The sequence below is a fragment of the Penaeus monodon genome, chromosome 4, assembly GCF_015228065.2.
Source record: "Penaeus monodon isolate SGIC_2016 chromosome 4, NSTDA_Pmon_1, whole genome shotgun sequence".
Taxonomy (NCBI): Eukaryota; Metazoa; Arthropoda; class Malacostraca; order Decapoda; family Penaeidae; genus Penaeus; species Penaeus monodon.
In genome coordinates, this window is record NC_051389.1 from 56,058,124 (window position 1) to 56,070,976 (window position 12,853).

At 42.0% G+C, this 12,853-nt stretch overlaps 1 protein-coding gene across 1 annotated transcript; it reads right to left on the reverse strand.

Annotated features, from left to right (window-relative positions):
* Positions 1 to 9,802: 9,802 nt before the first annotated feature.
* Positions 9,803 to 12,118, reverse strand: LOC119572623 (anti-sigma-I factor RsgI2-like). The gene is made up of 2 exons (XM_037919728.1): positions 11,964 to 12,118; positions 9,803 to 10,139 (listed from the first exon to the last, which is right to left on the reverse strand). Exons 1-2 carry the CDS (start codon positions 12,116 to 12,118, stop codon positions 9,803 to 9,805), a joined length of 492 nt encoding a protein of 163 aa, XP_037775656.1.
* Between the last annotated feature and the right edge of the window lie 735 nt (positions 12,119 to 12,853).

The window sequence follows — 12,853 nt, forward strand, 5'->3', positions numbered from 1 at the left end:
AACAACTACATAAAAAAAAAAAATAAATAAAAAAAAAACATTGATAACAAACAAATCGCTTATATTACTAGAATCCATATCACTCACACATATATCAAAAAAAAAAAAAAAAAAAAATACCATTAAATCATAACACGTTTTATCCATTCCGTGAAATAATTATTTCAATTAACGTTTGAATACAAATTTTGCACATTCATTCTCGATGATGTGCTTGCAACAAGAGCTATTTATGAAGATTCATTTCTATCCTCTAATGGGAAATAAGAAAAATATATATATATATTAATTGAATTTCGAAAGCATAAAGATGCTATTTTGTGTTTTGTGTTTTGTTAATTGCCAAAGATATCTCTTTCTTTTTTTCTATTTTGATTTTTGTCTATTGTTATCTCATTCTCTTAATCTCTCTCTCTTATTCTCTCTCTCTCTCTCTCTCTCTCTCTCTCTCTCTCTCTCTCTCTCTCTCTCTCTCTCTCTCTTTCTCGCTCTTTCTCGCTCTTTCTCTCTCTTTCTCTCTCTCTCTCTCTCTCTTTCTCTCTCTCATTCTCTCTTTCATTCTCTCTCTCATTCTTTCTCTCTCTCTCTGATTCTCTTCTCATTCTAACTTCTCATTCTCTACTCTCCCCACCCCCTCTCTCTCTCCCTCTCTCTCTCTTTCCCCCCCCCTCTCTCTCTCTCCCCTCTCTCCTCCCCCCCCTCTCTCTCTATCTATCTACCTATCTCTCCATGCACACTGCAATAACACTGCCGCCATCTTGAAACACCCGAGCCTTGCAAATGATGACAAACAAAGTCGTCTTGGGCAGTTATTACCTTTGACCTTAATCATTGCTAGGACGCACAGTTTGCACTTGTTTGCAATTTGCACCAACATGAAACCTCCAGAGACCAATGGGGTCGTAGGGGAAAGTGGGGAGGAAGTGGGGATATGAGGGAGTGGTGGAGAGGTGGTGTGAAGGAGGGGGCATGAGGGAGGGGTGGATGGCCAAGCCAGCCCAAGTCAGTGCCGGGTAAATAGAGATGGTGAACACCAGGCGGAAGGCAATGGCAAACCACCGCTCTAAATTGCCAAGAAAAATCATGGAAACCCATGATCGCCAAGGCCGCGGTGGCCGAATGGTTAGAGCATCGGACTCAAGACTGTCACGACGGCAATCTGAGTTCGAGGGTTCGTGTCACCGGCCGGCGCGTTGCTCCCTTGGGCAAGGAACTTCACCTCGATTGCCTACCTAGCCACTGGGTGGCCAAGCCAGCCCAAGTCAGTGCTGGTCCCAAGCCCGGATAAATAGAGAGAATGCTTACCTAAAAAAAAAAAGGTACCACCGGCACTCTCCGTGGAAAGGAACTGGGGACCCTACCACGTACTCACTCCAAGAGCATCACAACATGAAAACTACAATTAAGTATCATGCTGTGACCACGGCGGCTCAGACATGAACCTACCGTTAAAAGAAGATACAGATACATATACATATACAGAGACAGACAGAGGAGAGAGGAGAGAGAGAGAAGAGAGAGAGAGAGAGAGAGAGAGAGAGAGAGAGCAACCCCCCCTTTTCTTCTTTCCCCCCCCTTCTCCCCTTTTCCCTTCCCCCCCCCCTTCCCAACCACCCTATCTTCCCAAAGCCCATAAATAAAAATGCCCCAAAAAAAAACCCCCGGACCCTTTTGGGGAAAATAAGGGGCCCCAAAAAAAGTCCCCTTAAAGAAATCCCCTTTTTAAAACCTTAATTCTTTGGGGCCAGGGGGGCCAACAGGGCCCCCCTTTTTTTGTGAATTTACCAACCCTAACCCTCCAGAGACCAAGGGGGGGAGGGGAAAGGGGGAGGAAGGGGGAAAGGAGGAGGGTGGAGAGGGGGGAAAAGGGGAAGGGGGATGAGGGAGGGGGGAGGGAAAAGAGAAGAGGGGGAAAAAAAAAAAAAGAAGAGGGAAAAGGGGGGGGGGAAGGAAAAGGAAATAAGAAAAACGGAAAACCCATAATAAAAGGCCGCCGGTCCCCAAGGGAAAGGAAGGGAAAAAGGGGACGGTCCGCGGAAACGATTCCAAGGGTTTGTTTTAAAACCGGGAAGGCGCGGTCCCGGCCCTTCACCCCCCCGTTTCCTCCCCACGGGGTCCAAGCCCCCCTTTTTTTCCTCTTTCCCTTTTTTCCCCTTTCTTCCCAAAAAAAAATCCCCCCCCCCCCTTTTTTCCTTCCTCTCCATTCCTCCCTTTTTCCTCTTCTTTTCTCCTTTCCCCCTTTTTCCCAAACCTTTTTTTCCCTTTTCCTTTCTCTTTCTTCCCTCTTCCCCCTCGCCTTCCCAAAAAAAAAACCCTCTCCTAAACTTTCCTTTTTTTTTTTTTTTAAAACCCCTCCCCTTTTTCTCCGTTTTTCCCCCCTTCCCCAACCCGCCCTTTTTCCCTCTCTCTTTTTCTCTCTCTCTTTCTCCCCTCTTTTTCCCCTCTTTTTCCTCTCTCTCTTTCCCTTCTCCTCTTTCTCTTTTCTCCTCTTTCTTCCCCCCTTTCTTCTCTCTCTTTTTCTCTCCCCCCTCTTTTCTCCCCCTCTTTTTTCCCATTCTTTTTCCCTCTTCTCTTGCTCCCCTTTTTTTCCCCTCTCTCTTGGGTTTTCTCTTTTTCTCTCTTTCTCTCTCTTTTTCCTCTCTCGTTTTCTTTTCTTTCTCTTCTTCTCTTTCTCTCTATCTTTCTCTTTCTCTCTCTCTTTTCTCCTTCTTTTCCTCTTCTTTTCTTTTCCCCTTTCTTTTCCCCTCTTTCTCCCTCTTTTTCCCTTTTTCTCTTTCTCTCTCTCCCTCTTTTCTCTTTTCTCTTTCTTCTCTCTTTTCTTTCTCTTTTCTCTTCTTTTTTCCCTCTCCCCTTTTTTTCTCTCCTCTTTCTCTCCTTTTCTCTTTTTCTCTTATATTTTTCCCTTCTCTCTCTTCAGTTTCTCTCTTCTGCCCCTCTTTTTTTTTTCTTTTCCCTTTTCTCTCTTTTTTCCAAATTCCCTCTTGTTCTTCACTTTCTCTCTCATTTTCTCCTCACTTCTTTTCTCCCCCTCGTCTCTCTCCTTTTTCTTTTTCCCCTTTTTATCCCCTTTTTCCCCTTTTTCTTTTTTTCCTTTTCCTTATCCTCTTTCCCTCCCCTTTCTTTTTCCCTTTCCCCTCCGCCATCTTCTCTTCCTTTCTCTTTTCCTCTTTCCTTTCCCCTTTTTTCTATTTTTTGCTTTTCCTTTTCTCTTTCTTTCTCTTTTTTCTTTCCTTTCTTTTTCCCCTCTTTATCTTTCCCCCTTTTTCCCCCCTTCCCTTTCCCTCTATTTCCCCTTTCTTTTCTCTATTTCTCCCCTTTTTCCCCCAATTTTGCTCTTTTTTCCCTTTTCCCCTTTTTCTTCTTTTTTCTTCTTTCTTTTTTCCCCTCTTTTTTCCCCCCCTTTTCTTTTAAACCCCTTTTTTCTTTTTTCCTCTCCTCTTTTCTCCTCTCTTTCTCCTCTTTTTCTCTCTCTCCTCTCTTTCTCTCTCTCCCTCCCCCCCCCCTCTCTTACTCTCTTTTCTCCTCCCCCCTTTTTTCTTTTTCTTTTTTCCCCATCTCCCTCTCTCCCGTTTTTCCCCCCTTTTTTTCCTCTTCTTTCCTTTTTCTCTCGTCTCTCTCTCTTTTTTCCTTTTTCTTTTCTCTCTTTCTTTCCCCTCTCTCTCTTTTCCTTTTCACTCTCCCTTTTTCCCTCTCTCTCTGTGCTTTCTCTCCCCTTTTTCTCTTTTTCTTCCTTTTCCCCTCTCCTCGCCTTTTTTCCCCGGGTCCCTATTCCTTTTCCCCCAACTCCTTTTCTCTCCCCTTTTTTCTCTCTCTTTTTTCTTTTTTCTTTTCTCAAATTTTCCTTTCCTCTCCTTTCCCCTTCTCTTTCCCCTTCCCCTCTTTCCTCTCTCTTTCCTCTCTCTTTTCTCTCCTTTCTCTCTCTCTTTCTCTCTCCTTTTCCCTCTTTTCCCCTTTTTCTTTCCTTTTTTCTCTCGTTTTTTTCTCTCTCCTTTCTATCTCTCTTCTCCTTCTTCCCCTTCCTCCCCTCTTTTGCTCTTTCTCTCTCCTCCCCTTTTTTTCCTCTTTTTTTTCCTTTTCTAAAATTTCTCTCTAAATTTCTTCTCATTTTCCTCTCTCTCTCTTCTTTATCCCCCCGCCTCTCCTTCTTTTCTCTCTTTCTCTTCTCTCTTCTCTTTTTTCCTCTCTTTCTCTCTTTTTCCCCTCTTTCTCTCTCTTTTTCCCTTCTCACTTTTCCCCTCTCACTCTCTCTCTGTTTTCCTTCTCTCTCTCTTTTTTCTCTTCTCTTTCTCTTTCTCTCTTTTTTTTCTTTCTCCTCCCCCTTTCTCTCTCCTCTCTAAATTTTTAAGTTTCCCCTCTCCCCCGTATCTCCCCTTATCTTCTTTCTTTTCTCTCCTTTCTTTTTCCCCTTTCTCTCTCTCTTTTCCCCTCTCTTTTTCTTCTCTTCTTTTTCTTTTTCTCTCTTTCCTCCCCTTTCCTCTCCTCCCTCTTTTCTCTCCCCCCCCCCCCCCCCTTCTCATCCACTTTCTCTCTCTCTTCCCCTTCCTCTCTCTCCTCTCCCCTCTCTCTCTCTCTCTCTCTTTTTCTCTCTCTTTCCTCTCTTCTTTCTCTCTCTCTCTTTCTCCCCCTATCTTCCTCTTTCTTTTCATTCCTTTTCTCCCTTTCCTTTTTTCTCTCCCCTCTTTCTCCCCTCTTTCTCTCTTTTTCTCCTTCTTTTTTTTTTTGCCCCCCCCCCTTTCTTTTTCTCTCTTTTTCTCTTTTCTTTTGCTCCCCTTTTTTTCTCCCCCTTTTTTCTTCTCTTCTTTCCCCCTTTTCTCTTTCTTTTTTTCTCTTTCCCCCTCCCCCTTTTCTCTTTTCTTTTTTTATTTTTCTTTTTCCCCCCCCAAATTTTCCCCCTCCCCCTCTCTCTCTCTCTCTCTCTTCATTCCCCCTTCTCTTTTCCTCTCTCTCTCTCTCTCTCTCCCCCTCTCTCTTCTCTCTTTTTCTTTTTTCCCCCTCTTTTTCCCCTCTCTTCCTTCTTCTTTCTTTTCCCCTCTCGTTTCCCCTCGCTTCCCTTTTCCCTTTTCTCTCTCTCTCTCTCTTCTCTCTCTCTTTTCCTCTTTTCTCTCCCCTCTCTCTCCCCCCCCTTCCCCCCTCTATCTCCCCTTTTCTTTCCCCTCCTTTTTCTCTTTTTTTTCTCTTTCTCTCTTCTTTTTTCTCTTTTTTTTTTCTCTTTCTCTCTCATTTTCCCTCCTCCTCTCTCTCTCTCTTTTCTTTTCTTCTCCCTTCCCTCTCCCCTCTCCTTTTCTTTCTTTTTCTCTTTTTTTTCCCCTCTCTTTCTCTCTCCCCTTTTTTCCTCCTCTCTCCTCTCTCTCTATAAACCTCTCTTCTTTTCCTCCCCCTCTCGCCCCCTCTCTTCCCCCTTCTCTCTCTCTCTCTCCTTCTTCTCTTTCTCGCTCTTTTTCCCCTTTCCTTTCTCCCCTTTTTCCCCCCCTTAACTTTTCCATCTCCTTCTCTCCCCCTCTTTCTTTCTAACCCTCTCTCCTCTCTCTCTCTCTCTTTTCCTCTTTTCCTCTCCCCTCTTTTGTCTCTCTCTCTTTTCCCCTTTCTTTCTCTCTCTTTCTTCCTCCCTTTCTCTCTTTTTTCTCTCTCCTTTTCTATCTCCCCTTTTCTCCCCCACTTTCTCTCTCACTTTCCCCTCTCACTTTTTCCTCTCACTCTCTTTTCTCTTCTTTTTTCTCTTTTTTTTCTTTTCCTTTTTCTTTTCCCCTTTCCTTCCTTTTCTTTTTCTTTTTCCCCCTTTTCCCTCTTTTTTTCCCTTTCTTTTCCCCTCTTTCTCTTCTTTTTCTTTTTCCCCTCTCTCTCTTTTCTTTCTTTCTTTTTTCTCCCCTTTTCCTTTTCTCTCTCTCTCTCCTCCCCTCCCCCTCCTCTCTCTTCCCCCCCTTCTCTTCTTTCTCTCTCTCTCTTTTTCCTTTTTCTCTCTCTCCTCTTTCTGTTTCTGTTTCCCCTCTCTCTCTCCTCTCTCTCTTTCTATCTTTTCTTTCTCTCTCTCTTTCTCTCTCTTTCTTTTTCTCTCTTTCTCCCCTTCTCTCTTCCCCTCTCTTTCTCTCCCCCTTTTTCCCTCTCTTCTTTCCTCTCTCTTTCCCTCTCTTTTTTCTCTCTTCTCTCTCTCTCTCTCTCTCTCCTCTCTCTATCTCTCTCTTTCTCTCTCTTTCTCTCTTTTTCTCTCCCTTTCTCTTTCTCCTCTTTCTCTAAAATTTCTCTCTCACTTTTCTCCCCACTTTCTCTCTTCCCCTCTTCTCCTCTCTCTCCCCCTTTTTCTCCCCTTTTCTCTCTCTCCCCTCTCTCTTTTCCGGCTCTCTCTTCTCTTTTTCTCTTTTTTTCTCTTTCCTCTTTTTCCCCTCTCTTTTCCCCTCTCTTTCTCTCTAACTTTTCTCTCACTATCTTTTCCACCCCTTTCTGTTCTCTCTCCCTCCCCTCTTTCTCTTCCCTTTCCCCTCTTTCCCTTCCCTCTTTTTTCTTTCCCTCTCTTTTTCTCTCTCTCCCCTCTGCCTTTCTTCTCTCTCTCTATTTTCTTTTACCCCTCTCTCTCTCTCTTTTTCTCTCTCTTTTCTTCCCCTTCTGCCCCCTTTTTTTTCCTCTCCCCTATCTTTTCTTTTTTCCCCTCTTTTCTCTTTTTCTCTCTTTTTTTTCCTCTCTCTCTTCTTCTCTCTCTTCTCTCCCCCCTCCTCCCCTCTCTCCTCTCTCTCTTTTTTTTTCCCTCTCTATCCCCTCTCCCCTTTCCCCCATTTTCCCCCTCTCTCATCTTTTTTTTCTCTCTCCTTTTTTACCCTTCTCTTTCTCTCTCTCTTTTTTTCCTTTTCTTTCTCCCCCTTCCCCTTTTCTCTCTCTCTTTTCTCTCTCCTCTTTTTTCTCTCTTTTTTCTCTCTCTTTCCTCTCCTTTTTCCCTTCTCTCTTTCTTTCCTCTTCCCCGGGTCTCTCTCTCTCTCCTCTCTCTCTTTTTTCTCTCTTTTTTTTCTCTTCTTTTCCTCTCTTTCTCCCCTTTTTTTTCCCCCCCTCTTTTCCCACCTTTTTTTCCCTTTTTTTTTTCCCCCCTTTTTTTCCCCCCCTTTTCTCCCCCTTCTTTTTCTCTTCTTTCTCTCTCTTTTTTCTCTTTTTCTCTTTTTTCTCTTTTCTTTTTTTATCTTTTCCTTTTTTTCTTCTTTTTTTTTTCTTTTTCTCTTCTTTTTTTATGTCCCCTTTTTTCCCTTTTTCTTTCTCTTTTCTCTCCCTTTCTTTTCCTCCCCTCTCACTCCCCCCTCTCTCCCCCATCCCCCTTTTCCCCCTCTCTCTCTCCCCTCTCTCCTCCTCTCCCCCATTCCCCTCTCTCTCCTCCCCTCTTTTATCTCTTCTCTCTCCCTCTTTCTCTCTTTTTTCTTTTTTTTTTCTCTCTCTTTTTTCTCTCTTCCTCTCTCTCTTTCTCTCTCCTCGCTCTCTCTTTCCCCCCTTTTTTCCTCTCTCTCCTTCTTCTCCCTCCCTCTCTTTTCCCCCTCTCTCTCTTCTCTCTCTCTCTTTTTCCCCTCTCCTTTCTCTTCCCCTCTTGCCCTGTCTGTCCTTGTCTGTCTGTCTGTCTGCCCTTCTGTTCTCCTCTTTTTCTCTGGGAGACTCTCCCCCTCTTTTCCCCTCTCCCCTCTCTCCCCTTTCCTCTCCCCATCTAAACTTTTACTCTCCCCCTTTTTTTTTTTTCTTTTCCGGTCTTTCTCTCTTTTATCTTATTTTTTACTCTTCCCCTCTTTCCTCTTTTTTTCCTCCCCCTTTTTTTTCTCTTTTCTCTTCTTTCTCTCTCTCTCTTTTTCTCTCTCTCCTCCTTTCTTTTCCTCTCTCTTCTCCTCTTCTCTCTCCCCTTTTTCTTTTATCTTTTTTCCCTTTTCCCTCTCTCTTTTCCCCTTCTCTAAAATTCTCCCCTGGTTCTTTCATTTCTTTCTTCTTAAATTTTTTCCCCCCTTCTTCCTTATTTCTTTTCTCTCCTTCTTTCTTCTCTTCTCTTCTCCTTTCTCTCCTTTTTTTCCCCTCTCCTTTTCTCTCTTTATTTTTAAATTTCTCTCTTTTTTTTCTCTTTTTTTTCCCTTTTTCTCTTTTTTCCTCTTTTTTCTTCTTTCCCCTCTCTCTTTTTTCTTTTCTTCGTTTTTTCCTCTTCTTTTTTTCCCCCCTTTTTCCCCCTTCTTCTCTTTCTTCGATATCTCCCCCCTTCTCTCTTTTGTCTGTCTCTTTCTTCTCTTTTTTTCTTCTTCTTTCCTCCCCCTCCGCTCTCTCTCTCTCTCCTCGTTCTCTCTCTCTCTTTTCCTCTCTCTCTCTCCCTCTCTCCCCTCTCTCTCCTCTTGCTGTCTCTTCTCTCTCTTTTTCTCTCTCTTATTTTTTCTCTCTTCTTCTCTCTCTCTTTTTTTTTCTCTCCCCTTTCTTCCTCTCTTTTGGGTTTTATTTCTTTTCTCTTTCTGCTCTCTTTCTTCTCTTTTTTTTCTTTTCTCTTTTTTTTCTCTCCCCCTCTCTTTTTTCTCTCTCTCTTTCTCTCTCTCTTTCGGTCTTCTCTTTCCTCTCTCTCTCTCTTTCTCGCTCTCTCTTTTTACCCTCTCCCCTCTTCCCCTCTCTCCCCTTATCTCTCTCCCCCTCTCTCTCTTTTTTTTTCCTCTCTCTTTTTCTCTCTCTTTTTCTCTCTCTTTTTTCCTCTCTTTTTCTTTTTTCCTTTTTTTTCTCTCTTTTTTTCCCTCTCTTTTTTTCCTCTCCCCTTTTCTCCTTTTTTTTCTTTTTTTTCTCCCCCCTTTTTTCCCCTCTCTTTTTCTCTCTTTTTTTTCTCTCTCTTTTTCTCTCTCTCTCTCTCCCCTCTCTCTTTCTCTTCTCTTTTCTCTTCTTTCTCCTCTTTTTCCCCTCTCTTCTTTCCCTTTTTCCTCTTTCTCTTCTCTCTCTCTCTCTTCCTTTTTTCTCTCTCTCTCTCTTTCTCTCTTTTTTCTCTCTCTCTTTCTCTCCCCTCATCCCCGCTTTTACTTCTTTTTTTTTTCTTTTTTTCCTTTCCCCTCTTTTGTTTTAATTTGGGAAACCTTTTATCTATCTATCTACCCTACTTCTATCTTCTATCTATCTAACTAGCAAAACAAAACATCAAAACATACATACATACATACATACATACATCCCCCACAAAACACAAAAAAAAAAAAAAAAAAAAAAAAATCTACGTGTGTGTGATGTGCGTTTAAACCTTTTGTATTTTTTCTTCAAGTAAAAACAGGAAAAAATCAACGGGGAAAAAAGGAAAAGGAAGCCCCCCGAAAAAAAGGGAAAGAAGAGGGAAGAGAAAAAAAAGAAAAAAAATGAGAAAAAATACCTTTCGTTTTTAATCTTGAATACCCCAATTAGGTTAAAAATTTTTATTATGAATCTCCGAAATTTTTTAACCCTAACTTTTAGAGGCGCGCACAAAAAAACCCCCCCGGTTTTCGTTTGTCTACTGTGTTTTTTTTGTCGGGCTTGGGAGCATTTAATTACAAAAAAAAAGAAAAAAAAGAAAGGAAAAAAAAAAAATATATGTAAAAAGCAGACAGCAAGAAAATTTTTGTTTTGAAAGAAATTTCCAAAGCAAGCAAAAAAAAATGTTAAGGTCTTTTTAAAGGGTAGTCCTGGGGAAAGGTTGGTGTTTTGGGGAAAAATTTCCGCCCCGTTTTGGGTCTCGGGGTAAGGATTTGGGTGTTTAAAGGGTATGTGCCCTTGGGGTAAGGATTTGGGGTTTGCTTCAAGGTAGGGGTTTTTTTTGGGGAAAGGGGATTTGGGGTGTTAAAGGGAAATGGTCTTGGATTTAAGGGATTTGGGTGCTTAAAGGGATTTTCTCGGGGAAGGACTTGGGTGCTTCAAGGTATGTGTCTCGGGGTAAGGACTTGGGTGCTTCAAGGTATGTGTCTCGGGGTAAGGACTTGGGTGCTTCAAGATATGTGTCTTGGGGTAAGGACTTGGGTGCTTCAAGGTATGTGTCTCGGGGTAAGGACTTGGGTGCTTCAAGGTATGTGTCTTGGGGTAAGGACTTGGGTGCTTCAAGGTATGTGTCTCGGGGTAAGGACTTGGGTGCTTCAAGGTATGTGTCTCGGGGTAAGGACTTGGGTGCTTCAAGGTATGTGTCTGGGGTAAGGACTTGGGTGCTTCAAGGTATGTCTCTTGGGGTAAGGACTTGGGTGCTTCAAGTTTTTTTTCTCTCGGTAAGACTTGGTCTCTTCAGTTGTTCTTCTGCTTGGGTGCTTCATTTTTCTCTCTTTCTCTCTTCTTTCTTCTTCTTTCTCTCGTTCTTTCTCTCTCTTCCTCTTCTCTCTCTCTCTTTCTCTCTCTCTTTCTCTCTCTCTTTCTCTCTCTCTTTCTCTCTCTCTTTCTCTCTCTCTTTCTCTCTCTCTTTCTCTCTCTCTTTCTCTCTCTCTGTCTCTCTCTCTTTCTCTCTCTCTTTCTCTCCTCTCTCTTTCTCTCTCTCTTTCTCTCTCTCTTTTCTCTTCTCTCTCTCTTTCTCTCGGTTTTCTCTTTCTCTCTTTCTCTCTTTCTCTCTTTTCTCTTTCTCTTTCTCTTTCTCTTTCTCTTTCTTTATCTTGTTTTTACTCTCTCTCTCTCTTTCTCTCTTCCGGTCTTTCTATTATCTCGCTTTTACCCTTTTTTCCCTCTCTTTCTTTCTCTCTTTTATTTCGGTTTTACTTTTTTTTCTCTCTTCCGGTATATCTCTCTTTTATCTCATCTTTTTTTTTTCTCTTTCGCTCGCGATCTCTGTCTGTCTGGCTTTCTTATATCTATGTCTATATCTATCTATCTGTAGGTATAAATATTTATACATATATCTATATCATATCTATCTATCTATCTATCTATCTATCAATCTAATTATCTATCTATGTGTGTGTGTGTGTGTGTGTATATGTAAATATATATGTATATATACATATCTGTTTATCTCTCTCTTTCTCTCTTTCTCTCGATCTCTCTTCTCTCTTCTCTCTTCTCTCTGTCTCTCTGTCTCTCTGTCTCTCTGTCTCTCTGTCTCTCTGTCTCTCTGTCTCTCTGTCTCTCTGTCTCTCTGTCTCTCTGTCTCTCTGTCTCTCTGTCTCTCTGTCTCTCTGTCTCTCTTCTCTCTCTTTCTCTCTTTCTTTCTTTCTCTCTTTCTCGCCTTTCTCTCTTTCTCTCTTCTCTTTCTCTCTTTTCTCTTTTCTCTTTCTCCTTCCCTTTCCTTTTCTCTTTCTCTCTTTCTCTCTAACTATCTAACTATCTAACTATCTATCTAACTATCTAACTATCTGACTATCTATCTATCTATCTATCTATCTATCTATCTATCTATCTATCTATCTATCTATCTATCTATCTATCTATCTATCTATCTATACATACATACATACATACATACATACATACATACATACAGACATACATACATACATACATACATACATACACACACACACACACACATACACACACACACACACACACACAAATCTGCGTGTGTGTGATGTGCGTATGTACATATGTATTATTCTTCAGAGTAAAAATAGGAAAAATCAGATGTGGAAAAAGGAGAAGGAAGACGAAGAAAAGGAAGAAGAGGGAAGAGAAGAAGAAGAAGAAAAAGGAGAAAAAAAAAAAATACCTTTCGCTTTAATCTATGAATACGCAATTAGGTTACTAATTTTATTATGAATCTCCGCAATTTTTAATCTAACTTTTAGAGGCGACGCACAAGAAAACAATCGGTGTCTGTTTGTCTACTGTGTGTTTGTGTCTGCTTGGGAGCATTTAATTACAAAAAAAAAGAAAAAAAAGAAAGGAAAAAAGAAAAATGATATGTAAAAAGCAGACAGCAAGAAAATAATTGTGCCTTGAAAGCAGTCCAAAGCAAGCAAATAAATGTTAAGTGTCTGTTGAATGTAGTCGCTGTGTGAAGGTTGGTGTCTCGGGAAAATCCGTCCCTGTATGTGTCTTGGGGTAAGGACTTGGGTGCTTCAAGGTATGTGTCTTTGGGGTAAGGACTTGGGTGCTTCAAGGTATGTGTCTTGGGGTAAGGACTTGGGTGCTTCAAAGTATGTGTCTTGGGGTAAGGACTTGGGTGCTTCAAGGTATGTGTCTTGGAGTAAGGTCGCACCCGCATGTGCATAGAGGTAAGGTCGTCCCTATCTCAAGGTATGTGTCTTAGGGTGAAAAAGGTCTTGGGTGCTTCAAGGTATGCGTCTTGGGGGTCATCCCTATCTTAAGGCAAGCGTCTTGGGGTTAAGAAGGTCGTGGCTGTCTCAAGACGTCTATTGTAGGGAAAGGTCTGTCTGTCTGTCTGGCGACAATCTAATCGATATTTCTTACGAGCCGTTTTTCTTTTGTCTGATTTATGATTTTTCTTTCTTCTTTATTTATTTATTTTTCTTTTCTTCCTCTTTTTTTCTTCTATTTCTACTACTTCTTCTTTTTCTGCTTCTCCTTCTTCTTTTCCTTCTTCTCCCTCCTCTTCTTCCTTCTTTTTCATCTTCTATCACGTACGACCTCGTCACTCTTTAACTATTTTCTCTCTCTTTCATCGTCTCTCTCTCTCTTCCCCCCTCCCTCTCTCTCTCTCTCTCTCTCTCTCTCTCTCTCTCTCTCTCTCTCCCCCCTCCCTCGCTCTCTCTCTCGTCCTCTCTCCCTCATTCGTCCTCCCTCCCTTTCTCCTTTTTCTCCGTCCAATACTCATCACGGCGACATCATTGTCTCGACCCAACATCCTGAAATCCTTATTAAAAACGCTGTTTCTCATTCTTCGATCTTGTCCGGGGCACTTCACTCCTCCGTCGCTTGGCTCACACAATAACGAATGCCCCAGACTGTTCTTCTACAAGGAACTCTCTACTCTAGTCTC

Coding starts and splice junctions, on each gene's coding strand:
- LOC119572623 (XM_037919728.1), bottom strand. CDS start 12,118: ATGCGGGTGCGACCTTACTCCAAGACACATACCTTGAAGCACCCAAGT. Junction 10,140..11,963: donor ACATACCTTGAAGCACCCAA/GTCCTTACCCCA, acceptor CATACCTTGAAG/CACCCAAGTCCTTACCCCAG.